The sequence below is a fragment of the Typopeltis vanoorti genome, chromosome 10 (assembly GCF_054136105.1).
Source record: "Typopeltis vanoorti isolate ZY-2024b chromosome 10, IOZ_Tvanoo_1.0, whole genome shotgun sequence".
Classification (NCBI taxonomy): domain Eukaryota; kingdom Metazoa; phylum Arthropoda; class Arachnida; order Uropygi; family Thelyphonidae; genus Typopeltis; species Typopeltis vanoorti.
Window position 1 is genome coordinate 7,682,200 of NC_143558.1, and position 21,386 is coordinate 7,703,585.

A 21,386-nucleotide genomic window follows, 5' to 3' on the forward strand; every position below is an offset into this window, starting at 1 on the left:
CGTTTTTCTACGTTTTTGAGTGCTGAATTGTTTCTCTGAATACGAGTGTACTTCAGTGGTTGTTTTTCGGAAGTTAGTTGCTGTCGCGATATAATATATGTTGGTACCGTCAGAATCGAACGTGTAACGGTGGAAGACAAAACAAAGCTAAGTTACTGTATTTAGTTATATTTCATTTTATTTAATTATATTAGTACTTAAATGTTCTGATGTTTGTACTTTTTCCCCCTCTTATTTATTAATTGAATAATTATTAAGGATTACGCTACTCGGCAGTAAGGAATGATGGTGGATTCAGCAGCAGTCGCAAGTGGCGTAACGCCAAGTCCTCCGCCATTTAAGAACTCAATTATTAGCAATATCATAAGGGACTTTGTGGCATGCAGTACTTGCGGCATGTATGCTTCTAGGGAATTACATATGTGGCTTGTTAAAGAGAGTGGAGAGCGTATGTGCGCAAAATGCAGGCAGTTGGAGGAAATAAGTACATTAGATATATCGATATCCGACTTTGTTGCTCCAGGAACGGAGAATGAATGTAGGAAGACAAGTAGTATGATAGGAGAGAATGAGAAAATAATGGTTGATAGTGTGGAAGGTGTGAGTGACTGTGGAAGTTTAGGAGATGGTTTTGTTTGGGAGAGTGAATTTAGATTAAGAGTGACTGACCTGCAGAGGGAGATAGATGAGTTGAAAGAGGAGGTGGAATGTCTAGTGAATGAGAGCAGAAGTATGAAAGATAAGATTAGGAGAATGGAAGAGATAAATGCAAGGCGAATCAGAGTAAGAGAGAGAGAGAATTTAAGGAGTATGAGTGAGAGGTATGGGGGTGCTAGAAGAGGAGAGATTGGAAACAGTAGAAGAGAGGGAATGAGAGAGAGGTATGGGAATGCTAGCAGACGAGAGGATGGAAACAGTAGGAGAGACGGAATGAGAGAGAGAGAGATATGGAAGTGCTAGAAGTGGAGAGAATGGAAACGGTAGGAGAGATGGAATGAGAGAGAGGTATGGGAATGCTAGAAGACGAGCGGATTGAAACAGTAGTAGGAGAGACAGAATGAGAGAGGGATATGGAAGTGCTAGAAGTGGAGAAAATGGAAACAGTAGGAGAGAGGGAATGAGAGAGATGTATGGGAGTGCTAGAAGAGGAGAGAATGGAAACAGTAGAAGAGAGAGGTATGGGAATGAAAGAAGAGGAGAGAATGGAAACAATAGGAGCGATGGAATGGTAAGAGGTATAATGTATGGTGACTCAATGATCCGTGGTGTTCAAGATAGGATGCGTGAGGAGTGTTTGCCAGGAGGAACAATAGAAAGGGTGGCTATGGCAATTAAGAGAAGTGAAAGGGTGGATGAGATGATTGTGATGGTAGGAACGAATGACTTGAGTGGTAATGTAAGTCGGGCAGCGAGAGATATGAGATTTTTGCTTGAGACTGTACGGAAGAAGACAGAGAGGAAAAATAGTGTGCGTGTTGCCTAGGTATGATAATGATGAACTGAGCAGAAGAGCGGTGATATTGAATGGCATAATAGCGAGAATATGTGACAAGAGAGGACTGGTATATGTGGATGCTTGGAGTGCGTTTGAGGAAAGAGAGGAGCTGTTTGCGAGAGACCGTTTACATTTGAATGAGGAAGGACGTAGGCATCTGGAGAGATTGCTGTTCTGAACGAGTCAGTGTGTCCCAGGGAGGATGATAGCAGGGGTGGCCTCTTGTGGGAATGGATACTTGGGAGAAGGGAGACAATGTCAGGTAAGACTGAGCCCAGTGGAGTCTAGAAGGGATAATGCTGGGTATAGAAACAATGGCATTTATATGCTGTATACTAATGCCAGGAGTATCCGGAATAAGGGAGAGGAATTGGTGGAGCAGATAGCATCAGCCTGGCCAAAAATTATTGCGATCACTGAGACATGGTTGACAGAAGGGGATATAAAAACAGGAATAGAAGTCGCTGGGTATAGCATTTTTCGCCAGGATAGGAGGGGAAAGCGTGGTGGTGGGGTGCTGCTTATGATAAGTGATGACCTATGTCCTCTAAGAGTGGAGAATTTGGAAGGAAGTGAGACAAATGAGTTTGAGAGCGTATGGTGTGAGGTAGAGGTAGGCAAGACAGGATATTTAGTGGGGTGTTGCTACAGACCCAGGAGCACAGAGGATGGGGACCAGGAGATGTTTAGACAGCTAAGTTTGGCAAGTGCAAGAAGAATGATTGTTATGGGAGATTTTAACTTCAGTAGTATAAATTGGAGAGAGGAAGATGCATGTAACAATAGGGGAATGGAATTTCTAGAATTCTTGAGGGACAAATGTCTTAGGCAACATGTAACAGAGGGAACAAGAGGTTCAAGAATTTTGGATTTGGTTATAGCATCAGAAGAGTTGATAATAACTGAGTTGACGTCTCTCCCACCAGTTGGAGAGAGTGACCATATGGTTTTGACTTGGAAAATGAATAGACATGCAGGAGTATCAAAGAGACGGGAACTTATGTGGAATTATAAGGCAGGTAATTATAATAGTCTTAGACGTCAACTTCGGGAAGTTTCATGGAGGGAGGAATTGGAAGGCCGGGATATCACCAGTGCGTGGGAAATTGTGAAAGAATATTTGTTATCAGCAATGGTAAGTTGTATACCACGAGTGAAGAAGAGGGCGCAATTTGGAGTAAAGTGGATGACAAACAATATTAAACAGGAATTGCATGCGAAAAAGGGGCTATGGAAGAGATATAAGGAGACAGGTGAAGAGATGCATGAGGAATATAAGATACAGGCCAGAAGAGTGACTCGTGTGGTAAGGAAAGCGAAACTGGAATATGAGAGGAGATTGGCCCTAAGATCCAAAGAAAATCCTAGGGAATTTTTTAGCTATGTGGCCAGTAGGAGGAGAAATGACTGTGGAAGAATGATATTGTGGGATAAAAATGGGAATAGAGTGACTGATGCAGAGGACATAGTGGAATTGTTCAAAGAACACTTTATTGGAGTATTTCATCCTAGAGGAGTCAGTTTTAATGCTAGAGGGATAGGACTGGTACGAGATCTGGAGGTACAGGAGGAGAGTGTGTTTCAGATACTGAGTACTCTGGATGTCAGTAAAGCTGTGGGACTGGATGGTATTTCGCCACGAGTTTTGAGAGAATGTGCTAGGGAATTGACAATACCTTTAACGTGGCTTTTCAATGAAAGTCTGGCTTTGGCAAAGGTGCCCAGGGAATGGAAGGAAGGTAAGATAGTGCCATTGCATAAGGGTGGTAACAGACTGGAAGTGTCTAATTATAGGCCAGTCTGTGTGTCATCAGTAGTTGTTAAGATCTTGGAGAAAGTAGTGAGGGACTGTGTACAGCATTGGGCAGATGAGGGTAATGTTATCTGTGAGAATCAACATGGATTTGTGAAAGGACGCTCTTGTTTTAGCAATATGCTAGCCTTTTATAATAAAGTTACAAGAGCATTAGATGAGGGAAAGGCATATACTGCAATTTTCTTAGACTTGGCGAAGGCATTTGACAGGGTGCCACATGATAAGCTGATATTTAAGTTGCAGCACATGGGTCTGGATGTCAGATTGGTCAACTGGATTCAGGATTGGCTGTCTGATAGGTATCAGAGAGTTGTGTATGGTGGAGCAGTTTCCAGGAGGCAGAAGGTTACAAGTGGGGTCCCACAGGGCTCAGTACTAGGACCTATATTGTTTAACCTTTATATCAATGACATAGCCAGTGGATTGCAGGGGGATATTCAGTTGTTTGTGGATGATGCGAAGCTTGGAAGGATTATTAGTAATAGTGCAGATGTGGTAGCCCTGCAAGAGGATTTAAATAAGCTAGATAGATGGGCAAATGAATGGGGGTGTCAGTTTAATGCAGCAAAATGTAAGGTCTTGAGGTTTGGGAAACATCGATGGGATGCTGCATACTCTATGGGAGGAGTTATACTGGAGGAAGTAGGGGAGACAAGAGATCTGGGGTTGATGATTGATAGAAACCTGAAGTTTATTTGACATATTGCAAAGGTGGTGAAGGTAACACAGAGGATTGCTGCTATTATGAGAAGGACACTGACCTGCAGAGATAAGAGGGTTATCATTCCGTTGTATAAGTCTCTGATCAGACCACACTTGGACTATTGTTCTCAGATTTGGTCCCCAGGATTTGAAGGGGATAAATTAACTGTGGAAAGGATACAAAGACGGATGACAAAGATGGTTTCAGGACTGTACAAGGATAGTTATGAGGATCGGCTGAGAGAATGTGGACTGCAGAGTTTGGTGGATAGAAGGAGAGGTGATATGATTGAGACTTTTAAACTGTTGAGAGGTGGTTACAGGGTTGACACTTTGGAGTTCTTTCGCTTGGTTGAGCAGCGGGAAGGAGTGATGACAAGAGGCCATCCCTGGAAGTTACGAAAGGAAACTGTGAGCAAGAGGGTAAGGAGTGGTTTCTTTGTGTGGAGGGTGGTTGAGCCGTGGAATGCATTGCCTGATGGAGTGGTGGGAGCGAGAACGGTCAGTGGGTTTAAGGAGTGGTATGATAAACTTTGTGTTTCTCAGGGGGGACCTCCCCTCGATGAGTCTTGACAGACTTTGTCTTAGAAAGGACCTCCCTCGATGAGTCTTTTGACTCCTTGGAGGCCTGAATAATAATAATAATAATAATAATAATTAGAAGCTCTAAGCTGCAGCTTGTCTAGCTTATGCAGTAAACATCTGGCCCTGATGATGATATTGACTTCTCTCTGTAAGCATCCTCTCTGCTTTCTGATATGAAACATTCTGCTCAGTCTTAATCTTTTGTATCTTTTTTAGTAAGACACATCAGGCACCACCCTTGTACAATGGCACTATCATATTTCCATTCTTGTGAGGTATATTCTATGCTGAAACTCATTATACAAACATGTTATGGGCATAACCGCTTCAGCTGAAAATTCCTTTAGCATACATGCTGATATCCTTGACCTTATTATTTAAGGAAATTAGCAATGATAATGTGTATAAGAATATTAATTTATATTAATATATTAATTGGAAAACTTAATGTTTTCAATATTTTAAACTTAAATTGCCATCTTCAGGGAACAAAGAACAAATTAATATGTACACGCAGGAACTACATAGGGTAAGTGTGACTTGAAGCAGAAACAACAAAGGAAAACCTAAAATAGTGCTTCCCTACTGGGCTGGATTGGATTTCTTGGCTGTTGGGTTGAAATTCTCAGGATCAGGATGAGGCAGAAACTGCCTCAAATTTAGATGTTTTAGATGACCATACATACTGGTCATCTAAAATGACCATATAAATTTAGGCTGTTTTAGATGACCATATATACTGACGTTAGGGTAATTTCTTAAGGCTGAGTCTGATCCAGGAACAGTTTTTTGTATTTGAATTTACTTTTGTGGAATAAGGTGGCCTTTTTCCATAATATCTTGTGGTCGATGTCTAAGGCATGAACAACAAGCCCTGAGTTGACTCTAGTGTGTGTGTGGGGGGGGGGGGGGGGGACTAGATGTGCTCTTTATGTTCAGCAGCTCTGATGTTGACTGTCCTGCGTGTTTAGCGAAAATACGACAGTTTGCAACTGTATGGAACCTGGTAAACAACTAGGAGGTCTAGGGACTGTGGCTGGTCTTTAGCAACTAAGGGGTACCGATTTTTTATATTCTATAAATGGTTATAAGGTTGTTGAAAGTTTATTTTTCACTTGGTTAGACTATAATAAATTTAGTTTAATCCTTTATCCAAGTGTGAGCAAACAAAGTTTGCACCTGAAAGTATCTTCAGGACTGGGGTAAGGTGGTGCAACACTGGGAAACTCGTTGCAAAGGTGGAGCAAGCTAACATCACTCCTATCTCAGTATCTCCCATAATGCAAAACACATCTCCTTGCGGATATGTATAATGTTATGCATTAAGGGAAGGGCCACTACCCAGACTAGTTTCGACATTTATTGAGGTCTCTTCAGTGGGAGCCAGGCCCACGTGGAGATACCAGGCAGAAGCATTAGCAAGGTCATCTCTACCTACAACACCGGGCAACTAGTTGCTTGGTGTTGTACCACCTTACCCCAATCCCGAAGATACTTTCAGGCACAAACTTTGTTTGCTCACACTTGGATAAAGGATTAAACCAAATTTATTATGGTTAGGTTGTATCTTTTTAGAATTTGTCAGTTTTTCAGATATGCCTTGGATATATAGGATGGTCAGATTTGGTGTAGTCTTTTCTAAATGTGTGTGTGTGTGTGTGTGTGTTTGGGGGCGGGAGGGCGGTGACTTGGGGTTTTAATAATCTTTTGATTTGGCTGGAATTTGTAGAAATTGGCTAAGAAAGCGTTGTGAATGTGTTTCAGTTCAGTGAATAAGGCATTATTATCAGAGCTAATCAGTTTTGCTCTGTGTGCAAGGTTTTAATAATCCCATATTGTTGGGAAGAGGGAGGTATGACTAGTGAATCTGCTTGTTTGTGTGTTAGTTTTCTATAAACTAAGAATGCCAAGGATCCATCAGGTGGGCATGTAATTAGGGTGTCTAGAAGTGGATACTTTTCTTTCTCCAAGGTGAATTGGATCCTGGGATCTGAGAACACAGAAATCACAGCCCACACTTGAATAGAAGCATACCCCACAAATTGAAAAAGCCATAATATTAGACATACAAATTAACAAAACAATGCTAAGGATATCGTTAACTATAGCCATTTCATGTGACAAAAACTCCATAAATGTCCACTGCCCTATGTAATCTCAGAGTTGGAAGCTCCACAAAATGAAAATTAGTTCAAGATTCCCACCAATAGAAAGCAACAGTTAACCTTAGGAAAATTTCTGGAAATAATGTTTATATTCTCTCTAGTTTCAAAATTAGTAAATTACTATTGTACAAACACCTCCATGGAGTCCAAAATCCATAACTTTATTTCTCCACACATTAAATTGCTACCTGTTATTCATTTTAGAAATTATGGACTTTACAACCATGTTATAAATAACTATTTTAATTTCCTGACGTTTCGACCTTCATATAAAGATCATCATCTGGAATATATACAAGGACAAGCTGAGTTACATTTCACACAGTAAGCTAAAGAAACAATGATTTGATCACCGGTTATTCTACTGGCATAACCTCTAGTGAAAAAAAAAATAAAAATACAGATAAAATTACAAATTAATTAATTATTTAGAAACTACATCAAAGTTAAATTCTATTTAAGATCACGAGAGAAAGATTCTCTTATGGTCTCTCATTTTTAGCAGCTCTCCACATTGGCATTGTCTCGATTAACCTTACCCAATTTGGCATCAGCAAACAACTGAATATTTCTCTTCAAATTATTTCCTATATGATTTATGTTCCAAATAAACAGTAGTGGTCCAAGCATAGAGCCTTGTGCCACACCACTAGTCACATACTTTCTCCTGTATTCTGTTCCTCCATATGCTACTTTTTGTATATGTCCATCAGTCACCCTCATATTCACATTGCCAGATTGATACCTATTACCATTTGCTTTAATATGCGTAACAGAATTTCATGTGATATTTTGTCAACTGCCTTTGCAGAATCGCCATGTAGCCATTTCCTTTATCTCACTGTCACCTATTATAAAAAAAGTTAGTAAATTACTGAGGCATAACTGACTCTTCACAATGCTATGTTGCCTCTCTTAGAGTAGTGTATTCTTATCTACCCATTCCTGAATTCCCTTTTTGACCAACTTTTACAGTATTTTTATCACCACTCCTGAGATATCGATTATTCTGTAATTTGCTACTTTAGTCTTAGAGCGTCCTTTATGCAAAGGAATTACTTTCCACTCCATTGGAACTTTGTTTGAGCTGAGACTTAAATTAAACAGCCTAGTCAGCCATTGCCATTTCCCTTTTTCATACTTGTAAAGCTTGATATCTCATCTAGTCCCACATCTGTATTTACAGTGAGAGTCTGCAATATCCTAAGTATTTCCATGTCATCAACCTCTGTTCTCACATCATTCTGTCACAGCAATGACCTCACTTGGATGATATACTTTTGCAGAGTGTTGACTCCAAAACTCAACTATTTTGTCTGCTTCTGTCACTTCACTATCATCACTTGTTGAAGTTATCCTTATAGAATCATTCTTCCTCTTACTTGCAACATAGCAAATGAAATCTTTGGAATTTCTTTGAAGCCTACTGAGCTAATTTCTTCTCATAATCTGATTTTGCTTCTTTACCATGTTGGTCAACTTTCTCCTTATTTATCCTTCTCAAAATTTTCTTTTTTGTAGCTCCTGTTTAATGATATTACTCCAACCTGTTTAATGATATTACTCCATCTTATTTTCCTGACCTTGTATAACAGTCTGATATTGCTTCCTTCAGATACCTGTTGACTAGCTCCCATGCACTGCAAACATCCTTTTCTTGGAGGTTTTTATGTCACGTCACTGCTTTAAGCTTCCACCTATAACTCTCACACATACTCCTTGATAAACATATTCCATATGTTTTTGCAATGTTCCAAATCTGCATGATCCCTCTCCCCAATTGGAGGCAATGTGGACACCTTGGTTATGGCTAGCTCTTCTGATCCTATGACCAGATTCAACACACTCATTCCTTAAGGGGCACAGACCTTACACAGCAATGAAACCCAAGTATACTGTACAAGTGATGGTATACATTGTACTATATAATGTATGCAGCATAAGTGATTTTAATAGTTATGTATGTTAATGGGAGTTTAACTTATATAATATCTTTGAAACACATCTTTAAAATACATTCTTTATATTTAAATGAAAGTTTTTAAAAAATTTTTTTTTTATTTTAGGTCATGGCAAGCAGTTCATTTTCCACAAAGGCCAGTTGTATTCATCAGAATTGTTGGCACACATAATACAGCCAATGAGGTAAAACTTGTTGATTAATATCTGAATAATTTTAAAATGTTAATTTTATTAACATGAAATAAATTATAACTTGAATAGAAAAAGAAAATTTACATGTTATAAGACTTAAAAGTATAATGTGCTCCAAATGGTTAGGATTTTTGGTTTTAGGATATTCTTCTAATGCTTCTAGTTCAGTATGATAGATGAAGTGCAGCTTTGTGAGCATTATACAGAATTTTTGCTTTTTTTCAGGGAACCTGGGAAAACAGTGAAAAGTAAGCTATGGGAACAAACCCAATCTCAACATCAACATATACTACCACTACTAATCATAATCATCATCACAAACCATGGGTGCAATGCCTGTAGGTGTCTGAATATATTGTCCCAGTGATGTCTGTTCATTGCAGCATGACTTAATTCTTGAAGAGTCCTCCCACACCAGTGTTTAATATCATCAGACATTTGTTCTGCTCATTAGACCAAACACCAGTGACTTTAATTTTGTCACTTGACATTCTACAAAATATGTTCCAAAGAGTTAATTTTTTTTTGTATGATTTTTTGGAACAGTCTCTCTTTTGGTTGTATCCTTCTGTACACCTCATTTCTTATCTTCTGAGTCCATCCAGTTCATAGAATTTCACAATACTTTCTTTCAAAAGCCAGTATTCTTCTCTATGATGCCTTTGTCATTATCCAAGATTCACAACCATATAACATACTACTAAAGATGAATGTCCTAAGAACGCTTAGTTTGGTTTTTAAGCTGATATTTCTACTCTTCCAAATTTTGTCTGTGGATTTTTAGCATTGCGGTTCTATTTTTTAATTTCTTTTTTAAAGTTTAAATCATATGTTATATAAATTCCAAGTTAGGTAAACTGTTCCACATTCTCAAGTTCCTTTCCATCTACCATAATCTTTTTTCCAATCTCCCTTTCAAGAAAAACCATTGTTTTTGTTTTTTCTATATTCATCCTCAATCCATATCTTTTCCCTTCTCTATTCCACCAGTGGAGATTTCTGTGTCCTCATTTCTTATTCTGTCCATCAATCTCTCCAGGTATTTAGATTATGTATCATTTGCTCAAGTTTCATTCCATCTCCATCTTCAAGTAAAACAGTCACCTGCAAAGCACAGGTGGTTGAATAAGAGACTCAAGTCTTATTCCACCAATGGAGATTTCTGTGTCCTCATTTCTGATGTTGTCCATCAATTTCTCCAGGTATGAAATGAAGATATTTGGTGATATTGGATCTCCCTGCCTTGTGCCTCTTAATGGTGAACCAGGCTCCATGTCTACCTCCTAACTTGACAGCCACCTGTGCAGTTAATTTCTTTTATTAGGCAAATTAGCTTGGCATCAATATCATATGATTCCAGTATAGCCCAGATGTTTTATTCAATGCTGTTGAAGGCTTTTTGAAAGTTCACAAAGCATGTAAATACTTTGGTTTCTATTACATTTGATTCATTCCTCTTTAAATGCTAAACATTTCATAGAAATCGGCGCTCGTTATTTGTTTTTGAATGAATCCATTTCCAAAATCGGACTCTTTCCCTTCCAATGGGCGGCTTGTTAACATGGCAGTCTACAGGAGACCAGAGCAGATGCATTTTTATGTGAGAGGTACCCCGTGTTCGTTCGCAACCGGATGTGACGTCACCAGAAGGGGGATGAAACCAGAAGTTACGCCAAGTTGACGTCGCCGTGACATGCAGTACGGGAACTGGCGGTAGACCGTTGGTTAGGTTAGGTTCCAGCGAGATGCTTTCCTCCTCCTCCTAACCTCAACTGGTTTCATTCCCCTTCTCGTGATGTCACATCCGGTTGCGAACGAACACGGGGTACCTCTCACATAAAAAATGCGTCTGCTCTGGTCTCCCGTAGACTGCCATGTTAACAAGCCGCCCATTGGAAGGGAAAGAGTCCGATTTTGGAAATGGATTCATTCAAAAACAAATAACGAGCGCCGATTTCTATGAAACGTTTAGCATTTAAAGAGGAATGAATCAAATGTAATAGAAACCAATACTTTTTTATTCTTTGTACCTTTTCTGCAATTAGTTGGAGGGCTAATATCTGTTTTATGTATTCCTATCTTTTCGGAACCCTGCTTGTTCATCTGCCAGATGTTTTTCAATATAGCGTTTTAGTCTTTCATTTCTTATAATACCTTACAGAGGTGGCTTATCGGCACAATGGTTCTATAATTGTTGCATTCCAAATCATCTCCTTTTTTTATTTAAAACTATCAACAATGATGTTTTCCATTCTTCTGGGGTGCATCTGATCTTCCATACTTCGTTGCAGATTTTGTGTATTACCTGTACAAGGTATCGCCTCCATTTTTAATCATTTTTCCCATTATGCTATCATCCAGGACTCCTGTTGTTTTTAATTTCATTATTGTCTTTCTTACTTCATCTTCCAAGATATTGTTCTCAAAATCAGTGATTGGCAGTGATATTTTCTTTAATTCATTGGTTACCTGTATTATAGTGTTTTGATCAGTTTGTGTTTTATATAGATCACTGCAGTATTTTGTCCATCTCTGTAAAATTTCTTCAATGTTCATTAAGATTGTGCCTCTTTCATCCTTGATGGCCATATGTCTAGGTTGCTATTTTCTGTTGATATTTCTGATCAACTTATATACTTCTCTCATCTTATATTTGCCATGATATTTCTGAATGTCCTGACATTGGTTTTCCAACCAATTTTTGTTGTCTATCCTTGCTGCTGTTCTCACCTCATTACGCTTCTTTCTGTATGCTCTTTCTGCTGCCTCAGTGTTGTCACATTTCAGCCTCAATTTTCTTTTTTCTTGTACCAAGTTTAGGGTGTCTTGAGTAATCCATTTTTTTAAGAATGACTGCAAACGTGATCTATTTGTTAGTTGATTTTTTTTTTTTTTGATAGTTTTTAGATAGTCTGGAAACCCTGTTCTAGAGACCAACTAAACGTGATACTTTTTCAAGCCACTTTAGACCTCCAATAAGTGGTGCAGTGGTCTCACACTGATTTATGAAATTCATCTTCCACCTAAAGACAATCGCAAACATCCATGCTTACAGTGGGATTTGCACCTACAATCTATTGATTGGAAAGTCAACATGCTAACCAGGCTGGCAATAGCCCTCTGTTTAGATGTTTGGTCACATCAATTAGCAGTTACATCTGTTTATTGTATGGTATGGCCACTCTTAATATCTGATTGTGGTCTGGTTGAGAGAAAAGATAATTAATCAAGGATGTCAGAATAGATATGCCAACCTGGTTGGCTAAGTGGTTAGCATGTCTGCTCTCCAACCAACAGGTTGTGGGTTCAAATCATGCAGATATTTGCAATTGTTTTTTGATGGGAGATGAATTTCATTGCCTGGTGTGACACCAACTCACTTATTGGAGGTCTGTAATGGCTTGAAGTTCCACATTTGGTCTCCAGAACAGGCTTTCTAAGCTATGAAAAAGAAAAAAAAGAAAAAAAAACATCCTTGGCCTAGTGCATATGTATTATATAGATTTATAACCTTTCATAGGTGAAGTTATGCTTAAAAAAAAACACAAGTCCTTAAATTTATCCTTACTTTGTGTTATATAGTAACAGTCTTATTTTAAAGACAGACCATTCTGATGAGATTACTATTCAAGAACACCCAGATTACATTAGTACTTGGAATCTGATATATCTTGGTCTTATTTCCCATACCATTGGCACACTAGTCATAGTGTTTGCTGGAAACAAGCTGATATATTTCATTGAAGTCAGTTTAAATTGGAATAGCATTTGCTTTCTCATATGGTAGTAATGCATGGCATGCACCATTTCATTTTTTTTTTTTTCATACTTTTAATTTGTCCTTGTAACAAGTTATAGAAGTACAAATATTTTTCCTGTGTTAACTGTTTTCACTTTGTGAATGTGGAGCATAAAGAAATTTCCTTATTGAGTGATACAAAAAAGAATTATATAATCATACTTGAGAAGAGGCTAAGTAAAATAGGTGAAAAACTCCTATTTTCCAAGCACAATTTTTGCTCACTGTAGCAAACTGATAGGGACAACAGGAATAATGTGTTATAGCAGATAAGTGAATATAGTGGCTGTAGTAGTGATTTCTTCAGAATAGCCTTGTGTCAGTGGAGCTTTGGAGATTTTTCAGCATTTGTTATAGCAAGTAAGTGTTGGCTATTAGTGAGAATTGGCTGTAGGAAATCATCATCAAATTTCTGCCATGTACCCTCAAGGGGTGTACAGGATATGACAGTACTACATGAAAAAATTACATCAGTACTAACTTCCTATCTACAATTTTCCTAAAAATCAGTCTGTTACTTGTCAAGACTCCAACATTATCAGATCTTATATTTCTATCTTCTAAGGCACTTTGTACCATATCAATCCACCTATATCTTGGTCTTCCTCTGGGTCGTTTTCCTGCAAACCTGGCAGAGAACACTTGTTTTGCTAATCTTTCCTCTCCCATTCTATTTAAGTGACCATACCACCTGAGATTAGCTCTGCTAACACATTCCTGGATGCTGACAATGTCAAGTTCTTTCCTAATATCCTCATTTTTAATATGATATTGCCATTGATGCCATCTGTTCACGCCTCTAATCTTTCTCAGGACTCTCATATCTGCGGTCTCTAGTCTTTGGTCAAGTGTTTTACTTCTGACCCAGCTCTCAGATCCATAAGTTAAAGCTGGTTTGAACACTGTCTTGTATATAGCTAATTTAGTGTTCCGACTAATTTCTCTCTTATTCCATATGAATTTATTTAATTGACTTCCTACCATACCAGCTTTGCTGATTCTGTTGTCTATTTCTATATTTAATTTACCATCTTCAGTAAAAATCGTGCCTAAATAGCTGAAATGTTTCACTTGTTCCACAGGTTCTCCATTCACAACACAGTTGACATTTTCAATGATTCTACCTATTTTCATTGTCTTTGTCTTTTTATTGCTGACCTTCATACCATATCTAATACAACAGCTATTCAATTTAGTCAGAGAATCTTGCAGACTTGTAGCGGATTTATTTAGAAGTATAACATCATCCGCATAAAGCAAAGAGCTGACATTAACATCTCCAATTTTGATATCAGGTTTAATACCACTTTCCTTCATAATGTGATCCATATAGATGATGAATAACAGAGGGGATAATGTACATCCTTGTCTCACACCAGATTTAACATTAAACCATCTTCCTGTACTTCATTCAATTCTAACTGCTGACTTACAACTCAAATAAAGACTAAGTATTGCTTGATATAATGCCCCATTGACACCATATAACTGCAGCGTATTGAATAGCTTCTCTCTTGGCACCTTGTCATATGCCTTTTCCAAATCGACAAAACTTAAATACAGATCTTTGTTATATTCCCATGCTTTCTCGACTATTTGTCATAAAGTGAAGATCTGATCCTGACAGCCTGTATTTGGCCTGAATCCAGCTTGTTCTTCACCAAGCTTTTCTTCCACAATTCTTCTCAACTGTTTCTCAAATATACTTGCATAGATCTTACCAGGAACACTCAGTAGGGAAATACCTCTGTAATTCTCACATTCAGTTTTATTTCCCTTTTTATATATGGGTACTATGAGAGCTCTACTCTAATCATCGGGAATTTGTCCCTCTGTCCAGGCTTTCTGAACTATGCAGTGCAGCCACTGTAAGACTTTTATACCACCATACTTCAGCATTTCTGGCCGAATATCATCTACTCCTGTTGCCTTTCCACATTTCAAGCCTTTGTTGGCTTTTTCTACTTCAAGTATGGATATGTATTCCTGACTGCATGCCTGGTCAGTGTTTTTTATCACTGTGCTGTCATCACTGCTTGTTTCATTTAGCAGGTTTTCAAAGTAATTACTCCATACTTCAAGGATATCTTTTTTTCTCCTGTTTTCATGTCACCTTTATCATCTCTAACTCCTTTTACAGCTCTTTCCTCCATTCCTAAGCTTCTTCAACAACCTCCAGAATATTTTGCCACCTTCTTGATATTTATTTTCTATATTCTTGCCAAAGTCCTCCCATTTGTTTAGCTAGTTTTACACACTGTTTAGCTTTCTTACATTTGTCTCTGTATTCTGTAAGAGTAAAAGCTGACTTATTTGCCAGGAACTTTTGATATGCTTTCTTCTTTTCCTTCACTGCCTCTTTAACTTCCTGTGTCCACCAGGGAGTTCTGATTTTTTTATCCTTGCACACAACCTCACCACATGCCTCTCTGGCAGAATCAATCAATGTTTTCTTCAGAGTTTGCCACTGAATCTCCAAGGTTTGATTCCTGTTCTCAAACTCTTTCATTTTCTTTTCAATAATCTTTCTGTATTTTAGTCTACAGTTCACATCTGAGAGCTGCTCAACTTTTATTCGCTTTAAAACTTTCTTGCATGTTATTCTTTTCAATATGAAATTCAATTTTATCCTACTCAAGACTAAATAGTGATCACTTCCAATTTCAAATCCTCTGTACACTCTGCTGTCCTGCACCAGGGAGAAAACATCACTATCAACAATAACATAGTCACTGAAACTTTTCTTATTCCTAGCCTCTTCTCTCCATGTGAATTTGTGCACATTTTATGTTGGAACATGGTGTTAGTAATAACCAGTCCATGTCCTGAGCAGAAATCCAACAGATATTTGCCATTATTATTAGCTTTGCTCTTTTCTCCAAATTTTCCCAAAATATTGTTTCATGTCTCACAATCATTTCCTACTCTGCTATTTAGATCCCCAACAAGGACCAACTTTTCCTTTTTCATTGTGTCAGTTGCTTTTTCTAAAGCGTCAAAAAATTCCTCCACTTCTATCTTAGTAGAACCTTCTGTGGGACCATAGGCACAAATAAGTCTCATTGTCCAGTTCTCCATTCTTATATTTGCCCACATTACTCTACTTGAGACTGACTGCCATTCAAGAAGATTAGCCTCGTATTTTGTGTTGAATACTATGGCTATTCCTTCTTTTCCTTGATTGTCATTGCCTGAATATAACATTTTGTATTTATTGCTCAGAAAGATCTCACCAGTTTTGGTCTTTTTTTGTTTCAGTCACCCCTATTATGTCGATCTGGTACTTATCTAATTCCTCAGCTAGCTCCATTTCTTTGCCATTCAGGCTTCTTATGTTGATAGTACTGATCTTTAACTCTGGTGATGTTGAGTTGGGGTTTGTTTTCAGATTTGTTCCAGTAGCTGACTTTTCGCTGTTCGCCCTGGTTCCCTGGCGAAAACAACGGGGGTCCTTGTTTAACCGGGCGACGCCCCAGCTGGCATGAAATTTTGTCATGTTGTACCATCATTTTTATTTTGGTTTAACCAAAAGAATACAATTTGGTCGGCTAAATCCCAAATTGCCAGCCCATCCTCGTTCGTTCAGTATCAAAGTAGATACCCAACAGGGTGCACCACGAGAAGGTGAGGATTGGACATTAGGTCAGAAGCCCTGGATGGTTCTCCGCATTCCTTTAAAGGCTATGTGGAGGTCTCCTCTCAGTTGTACAGCTTTGACCCTTAAGCACCCCATTGGCTGTAGGAAATATTAAACTTAATTCTTTGCTCTGTGCAGATGCCATTTTCCTGTTAATAAATCTGCAACAAGTTTTGAAGATTCTTTAGCCAAATTAAATAATTACTATAAGAAATTTGGTCGGAAAATCCATAGTAACATAAGAAATTGCATGTTAAATAAATGAATATATAGGGGATATATATTTTAACTATTTAGGCACTATTTTTTTTAATTAAATTTGAAAATAGATAATGGGCAAAAATTTTTTACATATTTATATGGAACATGAGAGAAATCATTCAAACTGACCAAGCCAGTAGGATACAGGACAGTATTCAAACTAATTTTGACAAATGAAAAATGAACTGGAGTAGAAATAAAACAATTGATCAGTCACATGAGTTCTTAAAAAAAAAAATTAGGAGTAATCAGATAGCATTAGTTGCAGAACCATATTAAAAGCGAAGATATCAGGAAAGAACTATTTGATATTTAAGGATATGTAAGCAGAGCTGAGAGCCTCCATAGCTCAATGTCCTTCAGTTGGAAAGACCTGGATTCAAATCCTGTCTAGGATTCAAAGAAATGTTATCAGGGCTCTTCAAGGGAAGGTGAGTTAGTCTTATAATGAAGGTGGGAGGGTTTTTTCTCTCAGAAACATTTTTTTTTTGTCCCTTAAAATAGGCAAATTAGCCAGGAGAACACTGCAATTTAGAGGATTAACCACCCCATCTGGGAATAAATGTTAGGAAACTGAAGGACATATTGGATAGTTATAGGTGCTTAAGGGCCTGTTGAGGACTGTGGAAGAAGAACAAAGCAGGAGTAATTTTAGATGATTGTGGTCACTTTAAAAAATGAGAAATGAAAGATTAGCATGTGTTGAAAGAAAAAATGGCAGGAAAGAGTGACCCAGAGAACATCAAAATATGGTGAGTAAAGCATTTGGGAATGCCCTAGAAAATCAAAGATGAAATTTAAAAAAAATCAAAAGATGAGATGAAATCAGTTGCCTGACAACAGATCAGGTTGGAAGAAAGCTGTTGATCAAAAATTAATCTTGAAACATTGTATTACTATCCTATCTGATACACCCTGAGAGTATATTTCAGAAAAAAAAAAGTCCCATCTATGTTGGAAAATTTTAGTTTTAAAAAATTTCTCCTATTCACATTATCCTCTCATGATCAAAACTTGCATTTTTGCAAAATGCACATTAAATCTATAAGCACACTTTAGATTTTTCCATCTGTCTCTATGTAGATTATTCAGTGATGTGGCTGTATATAGATTTTATTGAAATTTAATCATATTTGGGTGCCAAAGGAGCAAAACACATCAGATAGCAATAATACTTTTTGGCTGAAGGGGATTTGGGAAGTACAAACGACTCAACTTTTTGTTTCACTTGATCATTTTTATTGATCAAATGATTCAAACTGATATTAAGAATTCTCTACTAGCTGCATCGAATTTAACAGTATGTTATTATTATATGACACCTCCATGGAGTCCAAAGACTCATCGAGGGAGAGTGTGCCAACAGCATAGAATGATTGAACCCCTTTCAACTACTAACTGCGCTCAAACTTGCTTAACTTTTGTGCATGAGCCATTAGTAGCAGAGGCTCTACCAATCGACCAAATACATATAAAAACTAAGTGCCTTTTGTGGTTATTTATTTTGTCTCATATGCTCTAGTGCAGTAAGTTTAATTGTTGAATTAATCCCAGTTTCAAGGTTGGTTGGTGAAAATTTTTTGATTCTGTTTTAAGTAGCAACAGTATGATGACTATCTTATGTAACTATTTTTTAATTGGAAAACGATTATTTCTGCCAATATTGATAAGTTTAATGACATTTACAATCATTATTAAAATGTGTTAAAATCATTTTATTTGAGCCATTTTAATGGAAAAGTTTGGTTTGGTCCTGCAACCTCTGACTGAGCCTGACCAATATGCTTTCATCTGGGAAAGGAAATGTTAAAAAGATTCCTCACAACCCAGACTATACCCAAACCATCTTTCTAGCCAAAGAGTAATTGTTGCAGCATCCTTGCAAAGGTAAGGTGCTGGGCAAAATTAGGCAAAACTGTTATTTTTGCATGACAAAAAAACAGTTCTAAGTTCAGTTGTTATGATAATGAACAGTGTCATTGTTCCAACTTTTTTTTTTACTAGGTTTTTGCTTCATGATTTTTCTTGACATTTTCTTATATTAAATCCTTAGCACACACAAAACAATAAAAGCATGAAGTATCTAATCTCTGTAGAAATCTAATTAAATATTATTACAAAAATTGAAAAAGAAAATTCCCACTGAATGATTAAGCTGTGACCTTTGCTCTGTCAAAGTGAACATCTTATAATTTAAATTCTTGACTCAAAAAAGGAGGGAAAGAGAGCAGTATCTTGTATTAATGATAGTTCTTGATAACAGCATGTATCTCCAGCTAAAAGAAGGAAAATAAAAATTTGTTATTGAATCAAGATAGTGTTCTTGAAACATCAGCTTTAGCATCACTGATTATGGAAGTTTTTTTCACTTGGCTATGCTACTAATTATATATTGGGTTTTATCCTTTATCCACGTGTTAGCAAACAAGGTTTGCACCTGAAGTACTTTCAGGACAGAGGCAACTCGTGGTAAAGATGGTATAAGTTCTAATCACTTGCCTTAGTATCTCCCATAATGCAAAGCACATCTCCTTGTGGGCATGTATAGTGCTATGCATTATGTCTGCAAGGAGATGTGCTTTGCATTATGGGAGATACTAAGGCAAGTGATTAGAACTTATACCATCTTACACATCTTTGCACAATTATCCCCAGAACAAACAGCATATCTGCTCTTTAACCAACAGGTTGTAGGTTTGAATTCTGTGGTGGCTTTTGGATGTGTGTGTGAATAACTAAGTGGTAGATAGTTTTCACTAACTGGTGTTTATCACCATTTATTAGGAAAAAAAGTAGCATGTTTTATATCTAGAGTAGGGGAAACTGATTATCCTTAGCTCACTTGATGTACTAAATGATAGGCTTACAAGCTTTCACAGGTGGGATACACCTGCAAATGGTTGTAAACTTATTATTTTTCCAGTTGTGCTGAAATTGATTATTAAATTTAGTGGCCACTTTATCTTACTGGCAGTTTTAAATATTAACTAAACATTTGCATGAGTTTTTTTATTTAAATATATAAATATTTAAATTTTATGAGTTTAATATTTCAGGTGGAGCTATCTCCAATTGGAACGAATGTGACACCCAGTGGTGCATGAACTGAAGTAGCTACTACTGTATTTATGCATATGTCACATGTAATTGACTTCCATCTGTCGTTTATTATTCTGACATATTTATACTAAACACATTTTCAAAAAACAGGTACCACTTAAAATCCAGTAAATGACATCAGCATTCTGCTCCTGTTTCACAGATGTAGTAATAAAAGTTTTACATTTGTATGATTTCTACGCTAAAATGTTGTGTCTCTTTTTAATGAAAGAGAGAGAGAAAAAAAAAAGTTATTTTGTTTGTTTTATAGGTTTTTCACTGTGTGCACTTCGAATGCCCCACCCAGACTCCAACTTCTCCTACCCTAGTTCCATTATCAGACACATCACCAGTTAATACAGAAGATCCCAAATCAGAAGTTTCAGTATATAATAGAAATAGGTAATAACAGTGCCAAAATGAAGAGCAAAGTATGTGAAAATCGAAGTCTGTATAAAGCAACAGCAAGGCTCAGATCTGTGTACAGTGTTGTGTAATAAATAGTTCTAACTCAACTCACTTGCTGATAAGACTGATCTGGTAAATTTGGCTGCACTATAATCAGTTGTGTGCATACAAGAATTTCACTCGGGTCAAGCATATCAGGGCCGGTGATGTATCCTTCTGTATGTACAAGTCATGCTCATGCTACTTTTTTTTTTTAAACCTGATTTACATGTTCCAGTTTTTTGTTTTGTTTTAAGCTGGGTAGTTTCAAGATCTGTCAGTTTATTTGCTTTCTATGACAACTATCTAAAACTGATATTCTTGCTAATTGTAGATTGTACATGCTTTAAAATGATTTTAAATAGTTTGTAATTGTTTAAGTGTTCTTAAGATGTTTGTATTTTTATTTGATTAGTTTTCTTAATTTATTTTTATGGTTTTACTAGTAGACAGTGCTTCCATTTTAAATCCGTGACATTCATAACTGATGTCTAGTAGTCCTCGATACCTGATGTTATTTACCTAATCCCCCTCCTCCCTACATTAAGAAGTACTTTATGAATGTATTTTTTATTGTAATCAGTACCTTATGTAGAACTTCTTTCGAAATGCAGTAATTCAGCTCATTGTTTATGTAATACTTAAATGAAATGTTTTGTATAATTGTAAACATTGTAAAAATAATAAACCGGTTAATATTTGAGTGCAGTGTTAAAACTGCTATTTGAAAGGAAAGGTATATGTATACCATTGAATATTATAGCTTTATTTATTTTTTTAGCTAGTATGACTAAACATTTTAACTCTGTATACATAATTTATTACTTATCATAACATGGAATAGAATACCATACTATTACTTCTGCAAATTTTTGTATTTCTTTAAATTTGAGACCTCATCATTGTGATGAATGTTTGTATTTTATGGTGATAAATACATTTTAACATGTTTGCGTCACCTTTGATTGTTCCTTTATTTTTAATGACATAAAATTAAAGAATTTTTCTAATACATAAAATGGATAATTTTTTTTGTACTTCAATGTTGCAGAATATTCTATATTAAAGTTTTGCTTATTCTGCTCTCCTGATTAAAACACGTGCTACAACTGAAATAATCCTTGCTGGAAAGAGGATTCCCCCCCCCCCCCCCACTTCTTTAATCATTATCTGAATAATGGTGCACTTATAATAAAGTTTACCATTATTCAGTAAGTGTATTAAAG

General features: G+C 36.9%; 1 protein-coding gene across 2 annotated transcripts in view; it reads left to right on the plus strand.

Moving 5' to 3' along the window:
- The window catches only part of BTBD9 (BTB (POZ) domain containing 9), a 271,031-nt gene extending 249,920 nt beyond the window's left edge, over window positions 1-21,111 (plus strand). For both annotated transcript variants that reach the window (XM_090398752.1, XM_090398751.1), the window contains exons 11-12: window positions 8,830-8,908; window positions 19,985-21,111. In XM_090398752.1, coding sequence (XP_090254878.1) covers window positions 8,830-8,908; window positions 19,985-20,119 — 214 coding nt within the window. In that variant the 3' untranslated portion in view covers window positions 20,120-21,111. The remainder of the gene's footprint in view (window positions 1-8,829; window positions 8,909-19,984) is intronic.
- The last annotated feature ends 275 nt before the right edge of the window (window positions 21,112-21,386 follow it).